This window comes from Micropterus dolomieu, linkage group LG06, assembly GCF_021292245.1.
Source record: "Micropterus dolomieu isolate WLL.071019.BEF.003 ecotype Adirondacks linkage group LG06, ASM2129224v1, whole genome shotgun sequence".
Lineage (NCBI taxonomy): Eukaryota > Metazoa > Chordata > Actinopteri > Centrarchiformes > Centrarchidae > Micropterus > Micropterus dolomieu.
In genome coordinates, this window is record NC_060155.1 from 18,793,162 (window position 1) to 18,807,227 (window position 14,066).

The window sequence follows — 14,066 nt, forward strand, 5'->3', positions numbered from 1 at the left end:
TTCTGACTCGACCATCTGAATGTCTCAACAGAAATCGAGACTCATCAGACCAGGCAACATTTTTCCAGTCTTCAACTGTCCAATTTTGGTGAGCTCTTGCAAATTGTAGCCTCTTTTTCCTATTTGTAGTGGAGATGAGTGGTACCCGGTGGGGTCTTCTGCTGTTGTAGCCCATCCGCCTCAAGGTTGTGCGTGTTGTGGCTTCACAAATGCTTTGCTGCATACCTCGGTTGTAACGAGTGGTTATTTCAGTCAAAGTTGCTCTTCTATCAGCTTGAATCAGTCGGCCCATTCTCCTCTGACCTCTAGCATCAACAAGGCATTTTCACCCACAGGACTGCCGCATCCTGGATGTTTTTCCCTTTTCACACCATTCTTTGTAAACCCTAGAAATGGTTGTGCTTGAAAATCCCAGTAACTGAGCAGATTGTGAAATACTCAGACCGGCCCGTCTGGCACCAACAACCATGCCACGCTCAAAACTGCTTAAATCACCTTTCTTTCCCATTCTGACATTCAGTTTGGAGTTCAGGAGATTGTCTTGACCGGGACCACACCCCTAAAGGCATTGAAGCAACTGCCATGTGATTGGTTGATTAGATAATTGCATTAATGAGAAATTGAACAGGTGTTCCTAATAATCCTTTAGGTGAGTGTATATCCCAACAATACAGGCTGCAGTAATGTATCTTTTTGGACAGTAGGGGGCAGTACAGCAAGATGTAAACACAACATTGACATATTATCTCCCTATCAAGTAAATATGGTGACTGTGTTAGAAAGTAGCTATCTATTTACTGTACACATCCTACAGAAATGCAGTATTATCTTTCATCTAATATTCACTCTTATTATAAGTCTTCCCCAAATCCTGAGTGAATTCTCTTTAGCTGCAAAATGTTCCACTATGTTCTTTAGTTAGTCGCTGACTTTGTCCGTCTGCTGTTTGATGCTGGGCAGGTAGTGTACAGTGGGATACCAGAGCTTATTTGGCTGAAAACTGATGCCTGATCGCAGATGGAAACGTGATTATTGAGAGCAGTAAAACTAAATTAAAATAGTTAAGTTTGGGACTATTTCAGATTATCAATACAAATTTAAACCAACTAATAAATAATTATGTATTAGTAAGGGTTAAACAGTATGTAAAGTAGTTGAAATTAGACCCACTTTATCTGCCGCAAAATTTGTGATACTTACACATCAATAATAATCCAGTGATATAATTTAATCTGAATTGGGCCATTCTGCATTATGAGTACTTTTACTTTTGGTACTTTAAGTATATTTTGATGTTAATAGATATGTACTTTTACTTAACTACTATTTAGGACAGGATACAGGACTTTATTTTATTTTTTTATTTTATGTGGTATGTCTTCCTTTACTTAAGTAAAAGATTTGAGGGCTTCTTTCACCTCTGTTATGTTCTGGGGGTCTGCACTACAAGCAACACCTTTCACATTACATAGTTGTCTGACCCACTGCTAATATAAAAAATATTGATTCGTTTTTCTCTTTCTGGACAGTATTCTGCCAACCTTCTTTTTGTTTGATTACTGCTGGATCCAAGTAGCGTTTCCTTGTTTTTTATTGAACATTACGTCTGTGATTTGGTATGTGATTTGTACAGCAATAAGTCATGTAACTAACTACCCTTCCTGCCTTTGACTATCAACATTAACACTTCATATGTCATTAGCTTATGCGTAATGTTTTTTTAACAGCTCACTTTACACTTGAACATATGTGCCAACATTTCTCATTCAGTGTTAGTTTGCATGTTTTAAGGACCAACAGTGTTTTTTTTTTATTCATAACATAGTATGACCAGAGACGTTTTATGCCTATAAGGACTTAGAAGCACACACACACACACACACACACTCACACATATAGATAAACACTCATTAGACACATTTTGAGTAATCTTGAAGGACTTGCCATCAATAAAAACAATACTGCACTTCCCCTGGGACAAGATGGCAGTTCTATTAATCCATCAGATAAACACATCTTACAGCGCGCACACACACACACACACACACACAAGTTATTTAACCCACTATTTCCCTGGAGACAGGGTCTTTAACAGTAACAAAGCAGAGTCCAATCACTTACATGCTTTTCCCTGGTGTCTCCTCTTTCTATACAAAACAATCTGGGGAACGAGATTACGCGCGCGCACACACACACACAAACACAAAAGCATACATGCACACACTCATTCACATACACACACATGCCTACACCTAATACCCATCAGCTTTTGGGATAGAAGAAAATCTATATTTCATCTGAGGAGCTGAGGTGTTTGTGCACACGCTGAGTTTGTTTGTCATTAGGCCTAACCCCTGTGGCTCACCTAATCAGGTTGCTGTGTATGTGTGTGCGCGTATAATTCTGTCGGTGAGGATTTGAGAAAAGTGAGAATATGACTGTGTGTGTGCGCGCATGGTAGAAAAGGGTAGTGGGGTGAAAGGCATAGGAGACAGAATCGTGCAAACACACACTTGAGTCCGAATTAAAGTTATCGATCGGCCATGGCATGCTCTCACACAGAGATCAAAGCTTAACCCTGATCAATGACATTTGTTTTTTTGTTAGTGCATGCGTTTTTATGCATCATCTCAATTTCTATCTTTCTAGACAGCTGCATTAATATTCTTAGACCACACATGTTTTATAACCAAGCTCCATCTTTAATATTAAGCTATGATGTACGATGTAACACGTCTATGAGGTGCTTTGGGCTACATGCTAATGTCAGCCTGCTAACATGCTCACAGTGATAATGTTACAGGCTGATGTTTAGCACAAACAATGTTTACCAGGTTCACCATCTTAGTTTAGCATGTTAGCATGCTAACATTTAATAATTAACACTAAACACAATATACAGCTGAGCTTGTGGGAATCTATTTGCTCATAAACCAAATATTATAAAAAAGAACTTCCATCGTAATTTCAATAAATCCTGAAGGAGAAATTAATGTCTGTACCAAATGTCATGGCCATTCATCCAACATTTCTCAAGACTCAAAACCACACATGTGAACCTCATGTTGGAGTTGGTGGAAAAGTCAAGGGATCCTCAAAGTCTTTAGGATTAATCTTCTGGGGACCATAAATGTCTGGGCCAAAGTGGTGGACTAACTGACTGACCAAATAGCTATCTGTATTTGATAGTAGGGTTAGTCTACAAGAGCAAAAAGAGCATCCTTTAACCAGAGGGAAAAAAAGCATCCGCCCTGCTGAAGTGTCCTTGAGAAAGACATTGAATGTCCACCAAAGAATCCCCTCTTTAGAAGCCACACATCACAAAAAAAACAACAACATCCAAGTGATCCCTGCAGCAGACTACGGACAGCTTAGCCTTGTTCTCCTGACCAGCCAACCCTGCCTGTGGCCCAAACTCTGCACTCAGCTAACAATTACTCAGAGTTTCCCAAAGCATTTAAGTGCAAAGCTGTCTACTTTCCATACAATAACACTAGAAGAACAAGCGTCCTTTGGCTAATAAGGACACGAGACAGCACCACAGTTAACCTATATGCAACATTAGACTAATTGCTGGCCACTGCAATAATTGCGAATGAATGGCACCAAAATGACAGACAATCACACTCTGTGCCCTACAATCTTTTTCACCAGAGTGAAACCTCAGTCTATCATTTTGCCTCTGTCTACCTTCATTAGCACGTCTTCCCATGTAATGGCCAAGCACTGTGGCAGCCAATCAGACAAAGTATTGCAGTCATTTGAAAAGGGGATGGTGGTCCAGTGTGTCTAATCCCCTAATTTGTTCTTGGACATATTTTAATGGAACCATCGAAACTTTTGGCTCCTTTCACCTCTTTTGGATAAACTGAGTGTGAAAAATATAAAGGCTACAGTATGGTATTACTCTTTATACAATCAGATCTGGGGGGGGGGGGTTAAATAAAAGGACGGTCCCATGTCTTTGAAGTGAGACAGCTCAGTATTTGTTCAGAGGTTACCCTGGTGTATTTCACTCCTCCTTTATTGTTTTATGGTCTTAATATCTCTGAGGTGAGCAGATGATGATAAATCAATACAAACAATACTTTCTCTTTATGTCAAAGACCAAGGGGACACATTGTGTGTAAGCCTGAATCTGGACAAACACACTACTGGTGTGTGTGTGTGTGTGTGGCGCGGGGGGGGGGGATAATATAGTAATAGGTTCAGTGTATGTCTATAGTGGAGTTTTGCCTAATCCAGTTCAGCTATTGACAAGGCGCACACATAATACAAGTCACCCCAGAGCTTAAATGGGTATTCATAAGCAACAAGAGGAGTAGGCATGGGAGAACTTTTGAATTAGACATTCTCTAGAGCCGGGTAGAGAAACAGCCCCATCTACAGGATTTAAGTACAACTGGAAACCAAAACAAAACATCCCCTCATACAGGGAAGGGTTTGTACCTAACTTTAAATTCCAGTGCATCTCTTTGTCTCAGTAAAGCTTAATGAGCCTCCTGAGAGCACGTCCAGGTGAACTTGCTGTAAGAGGAAACTACCTGTGTCTACCACAGCACAGAACAATGCTGTCCTTTTTAGCAAAAAATCCTGTATCTGCAGATTTTGGAAGAGACACTGCATTACTTTGCCAGTGAAATAAGGGTGTTCTCTTACACTGAGTGTTGACTAAGTAAAAAACATCCTGGAAGTGGTCAGCATGGACTCTGTTGAACACAAGTTGCAGGGGTCCCCTCAACTACAAAGCACAAACAAGCACACACTTGATATGCTCAGAGGACTTAAATACACAAACACACACAACCTGGGAGATTGGCCATGCTCTGTAACCCCTTCCTGTTTCCACGGACCTGCCTCTCAAATATCACTGAGTCCAGGCAGAGGAGAAAGACCTTTGCAGAACAAAGGATAGGTCTGATAAGGAAGTGCTTGCTGGTGACTCTCTGCCTTTTCTACAAAGAGAACGCCAGCCCCTGGTGGCTCGTCCGCATGGTCCCCCTCTCTTGACTCATTTCTGATTGGAGAAAAACAGCAAAGATGTACAAAGAGGAAAAATGGGAGGACAGGAGAGGGGACAATGTTGAAGTGGGTCAGATGGGAGTGATGAAAGAGAGAAGGGGACAGTTGCAGAGTGGAGTGGGGATGAAGGAAAAGTAACAGAATGAGAAACTCAGAGGGATTAAGAAGAGTCACCTTGACAAGAGGGGTCACATTTCATCCAAACTGACTAGCTGCTTACATTTTTCACAGTTTCACTCCCCACAATAAAATAGCAAACTGCAAAATTGCACCATATTTTTGCAACTGATAAAATGCACATTATGATGGGGTTTGCTTGCTCCTACCAACTCCACGGATCTCAGCCAAAAGTGATTTTGTGAGTGTGTGCGTGTGTGTGTGTGTGTGTGTGTGTGTGTGTGTGTGTGTGTGCGTGTGTGTGTGCAAAAGAGCTGGCAGCCATGCAGAGGTATGAGACAGATGTGTGTGTCGGTCATTACTGTAATCGCTCCATTTACTTCATCTACCCTGGGAGGGACGGCTGGTCAGGACCATCTGGACACACCCGCACACAAGCACATACATGGCAATCACCAGCCATGGTAAGGTTTCATGGGTAGTCAGCCAGCAACAGGAGGTAAGCTCTGAAATGATCATTATGTGTTGTGTGTGTGTGTGTGTGTGTGTGTGTGTGTGAGAGAGAGAGTGTGTATGCATTTGCCATCTTTGTCACTGTCTCAATTTCTCTCTTTCCTTGGTGACATTTTTCTTTCTGCTTCTCTCTTCTCTCCCCCCCCCCCCCCCCCCCCCCCCCCCCCCCCCCCCCCCCCACACCCCCGACCGTCTCTATCATACTTTTTCATCCATCTCTCTGCCTCCCCTGAGTCCAACTGCTTCAGAAATACATGAATCTGTAGTTTTCCCCAGAGACAACAAGACAAAATGAAAAAGGCCATGGTGAAGAGTACCAAAGTGCAGACTTGCTCAAGACACCCAGTACCTGAAGAGATGACATCATGGTGTGTGTGTGTGTGCGCGCGTGTGAGCGGTTGAATGAAACAGAGACCTCGAGCTCATCTACATGTAATTTCCTCCCCTGACTGAGGACACGGAGGACACGGAAAGAGTGACGAGGAGAGGAGTAGAGGAGCGGTTGAGGGAAGAGACAGAAGCTAAAGCTCTGGACTCGAGAGCGGCGGACTGATCCTCAAGCAACATGTAGTCATGGCAACGGCAAATGGAGAGAGCGAGCAGGAGAAGTGGAGAAACAGAGGAGGAGAAGAGGGGAGGAGGGAGACGCTTCAGGTTAAAACTACATTGCTAGAGATTAAAAAAGAGTTCAGCTGGAGCTTTGCTATGCTACACTGCACGAGAATATTACATCCACTTACAGGTGATATTTCAGTTACAGTCAAGAGCTGGGAGTTTAAAATATAGCCTGAGAACACGTTTTTTCATTTGCCCTCTTACTCCTCCTGTTTACATTACTCAGCAATGAGTCTGTCCAGAACTACTGTTCAATATTTATTACCAATAGCTGGCCAAGTGCATATCTCTATTCTGCTGTTGCTCTTCTGCTCCTTCATTACTCTATTCTCTTTCTCATTAGTATTCTGTAAGTTCGCTGCCCCTCCTCATTCTCCACCCCGGCACGCACCCTCTCCTTTTCCCCATAGTTGCCCCTTTGGCTTCCTCCCCTGCTCCTCTTGTCCCTCCGCTGTCCTAAGATCTCTTTTTTTCTGGGCTCCATCCCTGTAGAGCAGAGCTGACATTGGGCAGGAGGTCAGAGAGATGGGCAGTCATGCTCCTGCTGTCAGCAGGCTCAAATGGGCTTAGATACAGTGTGTGTGGAGACACCCAAGGGACACCCTCACTAGCCTTGGGCTCTGGACAAGCATACACGCGCACACACAAGACCCGCACATTCAACCACACTTTAGTAGGCATATAATAGCAGAAACACACACACGCATACATTAATTAATAGAAGCTGCACCTTTACATACCATACAAAGAACATTCATTCAAGCTGCATGACACAAACACACACACACACACACAATGAATGTGTGTAAAGAGCATTCATACAAGCACACACACAAAATATACACAAACACACACATGCATTCACTTATGCAAACACATTGAAGCATGGTATTACAGATTTCAGAAAGGACAAATTCCCTTGGAGGACTGCCATGGATTATTGGCTGGTATAGCAGAGATGTGAACAATGGAAATATTCACTGCTGACTGCGGACACTTGAGTTAAAAATAAAACACATAAACCTCCAAAGTTCATATACATCCATTAAGCCTATATATGCCATGACATCCATCAAGCATAAATACGCCATGTGAAGTGAAAAATCACTTCCATCAACGTATCTAATGTTTAAAAACAAGCATTAAGCTAAAGGGGAGAGAGTGATTACGGAAAATGAAGTGGCTGTATGAACAAGGAAATCTTGTAAAAATCTAATGGGGAATTGTTAAACTGTATTTATACACTATGTAGGAATACGTGGAATGAAGACATTTTACAGCAGTTAAGCATAACAGGAGGCAATAGATGCTTGTATTACCAGTTTCTAAGCATTGCATTGAATGCACGAGCATAAGGTTAGAAATGCACTCAAATGTCAGCTCTACTTTCTCTAGTCAGCCCATTTTAAATTAGGATATGATTAAACATCCTTGTATTAAGGTTAAACTCAGAATGTAAAGGATCTTTAAAAGGGTAATCATTTCTGTGGTATTTTAAGTAACACAGTTAGAGAAATGTCCCATTTTTCCATGTTTTTATATAAATGGCATAACATGTGTAATAGGATGTCATGGCTAGGGTCACTTTGGATTACAGTTGAAGAATGTCGTCAAAAACACTGTGCCACACTGCCCCCATGTGGTGATGATACACATTGCATAGGTTAGCAGATAGAGGGTACACAAGACTACAAAATCTCTTCAGTAGGAGTTGTCACATGTAAGAAACCAATGTAAACATTAGTATAATAAGTAAACATACAGTTAGTAATTTCACAACTTATAGTACAGTATTTAGGCTACTATTTGTTATCAATAAAAAAATGTTATAGTGCTATATCGCTGAAAACCTCTTAAGTGCATCATAGATGTAATATAATTACCTGTCCTAGAGGTGTCACTGTAGTTAGGTCTCCTCTGAAGGCTCAGGTTACAGGATTGAGTTGCAAGCCATAAAGGCTCCACAAAGTCCTTCTCTAGCGTGCAGGATACTGAAGCCAACCCATGCTGCGCTGTCACCGTGACAAGGTAACCAATCCATCAACATTCGTATCACTTTCCCAGGTGATAGCCATCAGAGCTGGAGAAGAAAGAAGAAACATAAAGTTGGGAAGGTAGAAAGAGTGCATCGTTGTTATAACATTTTCTAGCTTCTGGTCTTGACAAGAAGGATTAAGGAGTATACACCTTCTTTTCAAGTTTTACATTCCCTACACACCGGATTAAGCAGTAGTAGCCTTTACCTATTTCTTCTTCCCATCAGCTGAGTTTTCATGGCTGAAGCCACCGGCACGAACAGTGGTGGTTTAGGCAGTGGAGGGGCTGGAGGAGTGCGTGTCCCACAGGAGTCCTCTCTCAAAGCTGGGGTGGTGTTGTCAGATGAGAGGGTGGACTTCCTTCGGGAGCAAGCCTTCTGTGTGCTGCGAGTGAAGACGGATAAGTGGAACCGCTTCATTGGAGCAGAGGAGAACCAGAAGATTATACTGGATTTCCTGGACCACATCTGGACCAACAGGCTGCTGCTCTTCACTGGACCTGGAGGGACATTGCATGCAGGGGATGCTCAGGTAAGAAGTACACACAAGTCAAAGGTAATGAATGAAATGAAAATGAAATGAATTTCTAAAACGTTCAGGTACCTGTTTCATAGATGTGTTTCATTTTCTTTTTTATCTCCCTGTCTTGGTTAAAGTAAATTTTGCAGGCAAACTCAATAATGGTTACAGCCTTGAGTAAATATTGAGTAGTGTAGTTCATCTCTTGTTTTCTGTATGCATTTTATGTTAGAAATTCTGTATACTAATATCCCTTAGGTAAAGATACTGTGGAACGATGATGTGCACACATGCATGGAGGCTGATGATGAGGCACAAATCGCTATCTGTCCGGAAATCGCATCCTGAGAATTTCAATATTTACACATTATTACAATAACATACTGAAAAGTGAATTTAGCTCCTCCAAGACAATAAGCTGACATGCAGGCATATACATCTCCTGACCTTGCCATCTACATCCCATCTAACGTGCACATTTTTTGAAATAAGTCGCTACTTATTTCTAGTGCTTTCAATGCTGTTGAAAGCATTCCTACTGTTTTTTCATCTGTGAAGACGTCCCCACCATGGAAGACCAAGCTACTGTGCGTGCTAAAGAAAGGTGTAAAGAGAATCGCCCGCCAAGGATTCAGACACCAACTCTGGCTGGGGGAAGTGCCTGGATACCCCATGGAGCACCTACCTGTTGTCATCTCTGAGGTGGGACAGTGTGTGTGTGTGTGTGTGTGTGTGTGTGTGTGTGTGTGTGTGTGTGTGTTGTATCTGAGAGTAAAGTGTCCATACAACAATGCAGGCGGCATGTGTGATGTGTGTGATGATTTGTGTTTTCCAACTCAGAATATTGCTGGCAGGACAAAGGAAGAATGCATGGCGTTTGTAATACATAATATACAGTTATATGTGTCTACTTACACAGCTTGTGTGTACTGCATAGGTGCTGGTGTGTGTTCTGTCCAATGGTCTGAACCATGAGGACTGGCCGCGGGTGGTGTCTGATGACATCCATAGGCACTTGGAGAAGCTGAGGAGCAGGGTGGTGACCCTGAGAGGCCGCGCTGAGGGACGGACATTGCTGCCTCTGCCACTGTGTGTGGAGAGGGCAAGGCCTCATGACGTTGTTCTCAGGTCTGCGTGTATGCATGGCTTATAGCCTAGCTAAATTGGTTTTTTTTTTCATTGCACATATCTGACGTTACAATGGTGCGCACTCTTTTTGTCAAGGAGAGGTTAAATATTGGAATGACCAGTAACTTTACTATATCACTCAATATCAACATCAGTCAGTATAAAAAATGAGACCCTATGCTCGACTTAAAACCCCACAGTCTGTTTGGCGACACTTACCGTATTTTAAGATTGGTCAAGTGCTCTTCCATTAAGCTAGAAAGAAAAATAATAACAAAATATATGACATATTTAACCCGTTTAAAGACTTTCACTAGATGACTAGCCTGGGGCGAGTTCAATCTCTAAACGTTTGGCACCGGTTTCTAACGTTTTCGAACTGAACATGTTTCCTTGCAACGTTCCGCAACGTGCAACGAGATATGGGCTGAGTTCAGCGCAGACAAAACGTAGCAAAACGTTTTTTTCAACAGAAACTGTGGTTCCCTGAACACCCTGCTGTGTACGCAAGCGCAGTGAATTTTCCTGCCTTTTTAACACCGTTGTATTTACAAACTTTTCGCAGCTGATTGGGTTACACCTGTGACACGCCCACCAAACGGGAAAAAACATACCTCGAAGCCACGTTGCGAGGAAACATGCCTTTCTATCAGAAAACGTTGCAAACCGTTGCTAAACGCTTTAAGATTGAACTCGGCCTGGGTGTCCAAGGCGCCACATTTTCCGTTGAAAAAACTCTTTACTACGTTTTGTCGACGCTGAACTCGCCTTTGCTCCTATGACACTGCAACAAAATAAATGAATAAAATAAAGAATCAATAAAACATTTAATAAATACAAGGTTTTAATATCAGTTTCACGTATATACATTAATTATATTTTATCTATATATATATATATTTATCTATTGGATACGATTTCAGGAGCTGCGCAAAAGAGCAAGTGTTCAGAAAGAAAAAAGAATAGCAAGGTCAAGTGCCATTTCCGGGCGCAATATTTTAATTAACAGAATGGAAACATGGGGATTCAGATGGAATATTTTTCATTCCAGTTATCTAGAGTACAAAAAGAAAACAAATATTCTTTGAGGAGCCTGGACCTTAAACCTCTTCTTCAACCTCTATAAGTTAAGTATTGTCAGTTGAGCTGTCAAAGTTTGCTAAATAATGGCTAGCATTAGCTCTGTGAATGTTATCAAGGCAAAAGTCTCAAATGTAATGTTATAACGTTACATCAGGGGGGCGCTTAGAACTGTTTTGTTTCTAAAGCATGTTCATGAAACATTTTTTTTTTTTTTGCTTGAACCTTGAATACTCATACATCCAAGGAAAACGCGTGACATTGCAGGGTTCCTGAAACTAGTCCTTCCCAAAGTAGCGTTTCTGTGTTGGTCTGAAAGCACGTTGTCAGACGCATTACATTAAAATGCAGTAAACTCACTATTGAACCTAGACTGTATAAAAGCTATTGATATTTGATTACATCAAATCCCTGTTGAAACCATAGACGTTCTGGTGTCTGTGTGATCCTTCACTAACACATACAGGGAGGCGGTGGTTGAGACAGTGAAGTGAAGATAATTCAGTGTTTGCTTCGGTTGACGACAAATATACTCCTCACTGTAAGTGCAATAAATAACAAAACAACACTAAAAGCGTACATAGTGGCTTTGCTATTTTAAACATTTCAGTTGCTACGCTAGAAACATTAACTTATATTTAAAATATTAAATTATAATCCTGTTCTGAATGTATTATTTAAAAAGTACTTTTTTAGTAATGACAAAGAACCAATAAGAGTATTGATAAAGAACTCAACCGATAAGAGTAATAGTATCAATAAAATCCTGGTGGTACCCATCCCTAAACACAAGTTTAGCACTTTAACACACTTTTATCAAAAAACACATTTTAGTTTTTATCTGTGAGTCCCAGGGACCCACTACATTGAAAACCTATCAACATCACTAAAGCTGTCGAGAAACAATATCGATGGTGGTGGTTTGATTTCTAATTTCCTCAAACAGTGGCGGCGTCTTGGACAAATCTAATCTTGGCTATTTGATGATTCTTGTGTTTATTTTTTGTTGGACAGGACAGGAGAGGAAACAATGTAGTGGAGAGGAGAGGAGAGCATCAGAGCCCTTATTAAAAATAACAAGTACCTTGTGAAGAGGCACAAAGTGGGTTATTGCCACTGGCTATTGCATAATTTAGAGAGTTAAGACGTCCTGTACTGTATGTATGCTTAAGACTACTCTTTTTAAGGGAATAAATGGGTACGTTGATAATGCACAAACAAGACACGAACGTCTTGTTACAGTAAATGCTGATTGTGTCAGACTAATTAAAAAAATATTTAAGCTGACTGTAAAGACCTTTATAACTTACTAGAATAATATTTTAGTCCGTTTTGCCTACTGGACGTTTATGTTTAAGGTCCATATAGCCATTTTCACCCATACTGATTGCCCCATTCTCTGTCTTCCTCAGCCCCACTGGTTGGCCACTGGACCATGGCTTGTTATACTCTATAGAAACTCTGATAGTTCAGTGGTCTGGGCAGATATGGCATGTCTTGAAGAAAGACTCTGGTTCGCTGCTGCTCAGGGGAGACCACCCAGGCCCCAACGTGGAGCTCCAGTTTTGGACCACTCAGAGGGAAAACCTGCTGGGCATCCAGTCACAAGTATGATGTTGGTTCTGTGGAAGTTGGCAGGGTGCAGTCAATTCAAAATGTAAACTGAATCTGCGGTACTCAAAGTACTAGTGATAGAGTTGATTTTAATCATAGACTGGATATGAGAATTTTGTTATTCCTGAAGACCAGATTTTAAGACCCCAGCTTGGAAGGGCTAAATTATTAAATGTCAATAGACCCGAAACATGTTGCGTGACTACCATACACTCCAGTAATGGAGTTCCTATTTATCTTCCCATGTCAGCTCCAGGTTATATATGCCTAATGCAATCCAATACAACTGTTCTGCCATAAAGTCTACTTTTATGATGCCTATAATGTTCAGTTGACAGTGTCATAGAGGTGTTTGTAATTATTAAATAATTAATTAATTAATTATTCATTAATTTATGGCATTGTGGTCACAGTCAGTGGCAGTGTTGTACTGTGTGTGTATTGTGAGATGTGTTTCTAATATTCTTCCCCAATGTGTATGTTCTGTAAATAGGAAGAACAAAAATGTTAATCACCTCTATAATGTAGCTCAGTACAACACCACCTCTAACAAAACTATTTACACATGTAATAAATATGAAATATACATTTTGTAAAGCTTGAATTTATGACAGAGGTTACTGTAGTGAATTGCAATAGATTGTACGGAATGTACCTAGTGTCCATTAGGGCTGCACGATATTGGAAAAAAATGACATTGCAATATTTTTCTTTTCTGTGATATGTATTGCAAAAATATATATTGAAAAAATACCGTAATTTTAACCAGATGAGACCCAGTAAACATATTTTCAACAAATGATAATAAATTAAAAAAAAGTGCAGCTAAACAACAGCCCTCTGGGTGGTTTCCAAAAGTTGCTTTTCTTTTTGTAACCAAATCCAGTGTTTCAGTGTTTTTTTTCCTGTTCCTCACTTATTTTCAAGTTGTTGTCGACAACTAACGGGGACGGGGCCTGCTTTAGTTGCTTGATAAACTGATTAAGAACAATATTGTGATTGGCGATTTGCTGCGCATGCAGAGCCTGCTTGTCACTCACTAGGAACAACCAAGAACCCTTTAATCGGAGTAAATTATGTTAAATCACACAGACTTGTAGATTAGTCAAGGAAAATGAGAAGCGTGCAAGCTTTCCTTTTGTATCAAGCAGCAAAAAAGTTCAGGTGGTTGAGTTAAATTGACTTGCTTGACACTGCAATGTTTGGTGATGTAATTGCGATGACGATACACAAACAATATATTGTGCAGCCCTAGTGTCCACTGAGTGTACATCCTTTTATTATGTCCTTCTCTTCAGATCCAGAGCCCCAAAGTGGAGCACATCATGGAGATCCTGCAAAGAGTCAAGAGCAGTTACTACTCCTCCTTCAGGGACATCTGCCTCAGAGTCAATGAGGGTAAATCAGCATTACTCATCATTT

General features: G+C 41.0%; 1 protein-coding gene across 5 annotated transcripts in view; it reads left to right on the plus strand.

The window, feature by feature from the left end:
* Positions 1-12,339: 12,339 nt before the first annotated feature.
* The window catches only part of dnah9l (dynein, axonemal, heavy polypeptide 9 like), a 49,755-nt gene continuing 48,028 nt past the window's right edge, over positions 12,340-14,066 (plus strand). For all 5 annotated transcript variants that reach the window (XM_046051275.1, XM_046051276.1, XM_046051277.1 and 2 more), the window contains exons 1-2: positions 12,340-12,638; positions 13,943-14,042. In XM_046051275.1, the coding sequence (XP_045907231.1) occupies positions 13,970-14,042 (73 nt within the window). In that variant the 5' untranslated portion in view covers positions 12,340-12,638; positions 13,943-13,969. The remainder of the gene's footprint in view (positions 12,639-13,942; positions 14,043-14,066) is intronic.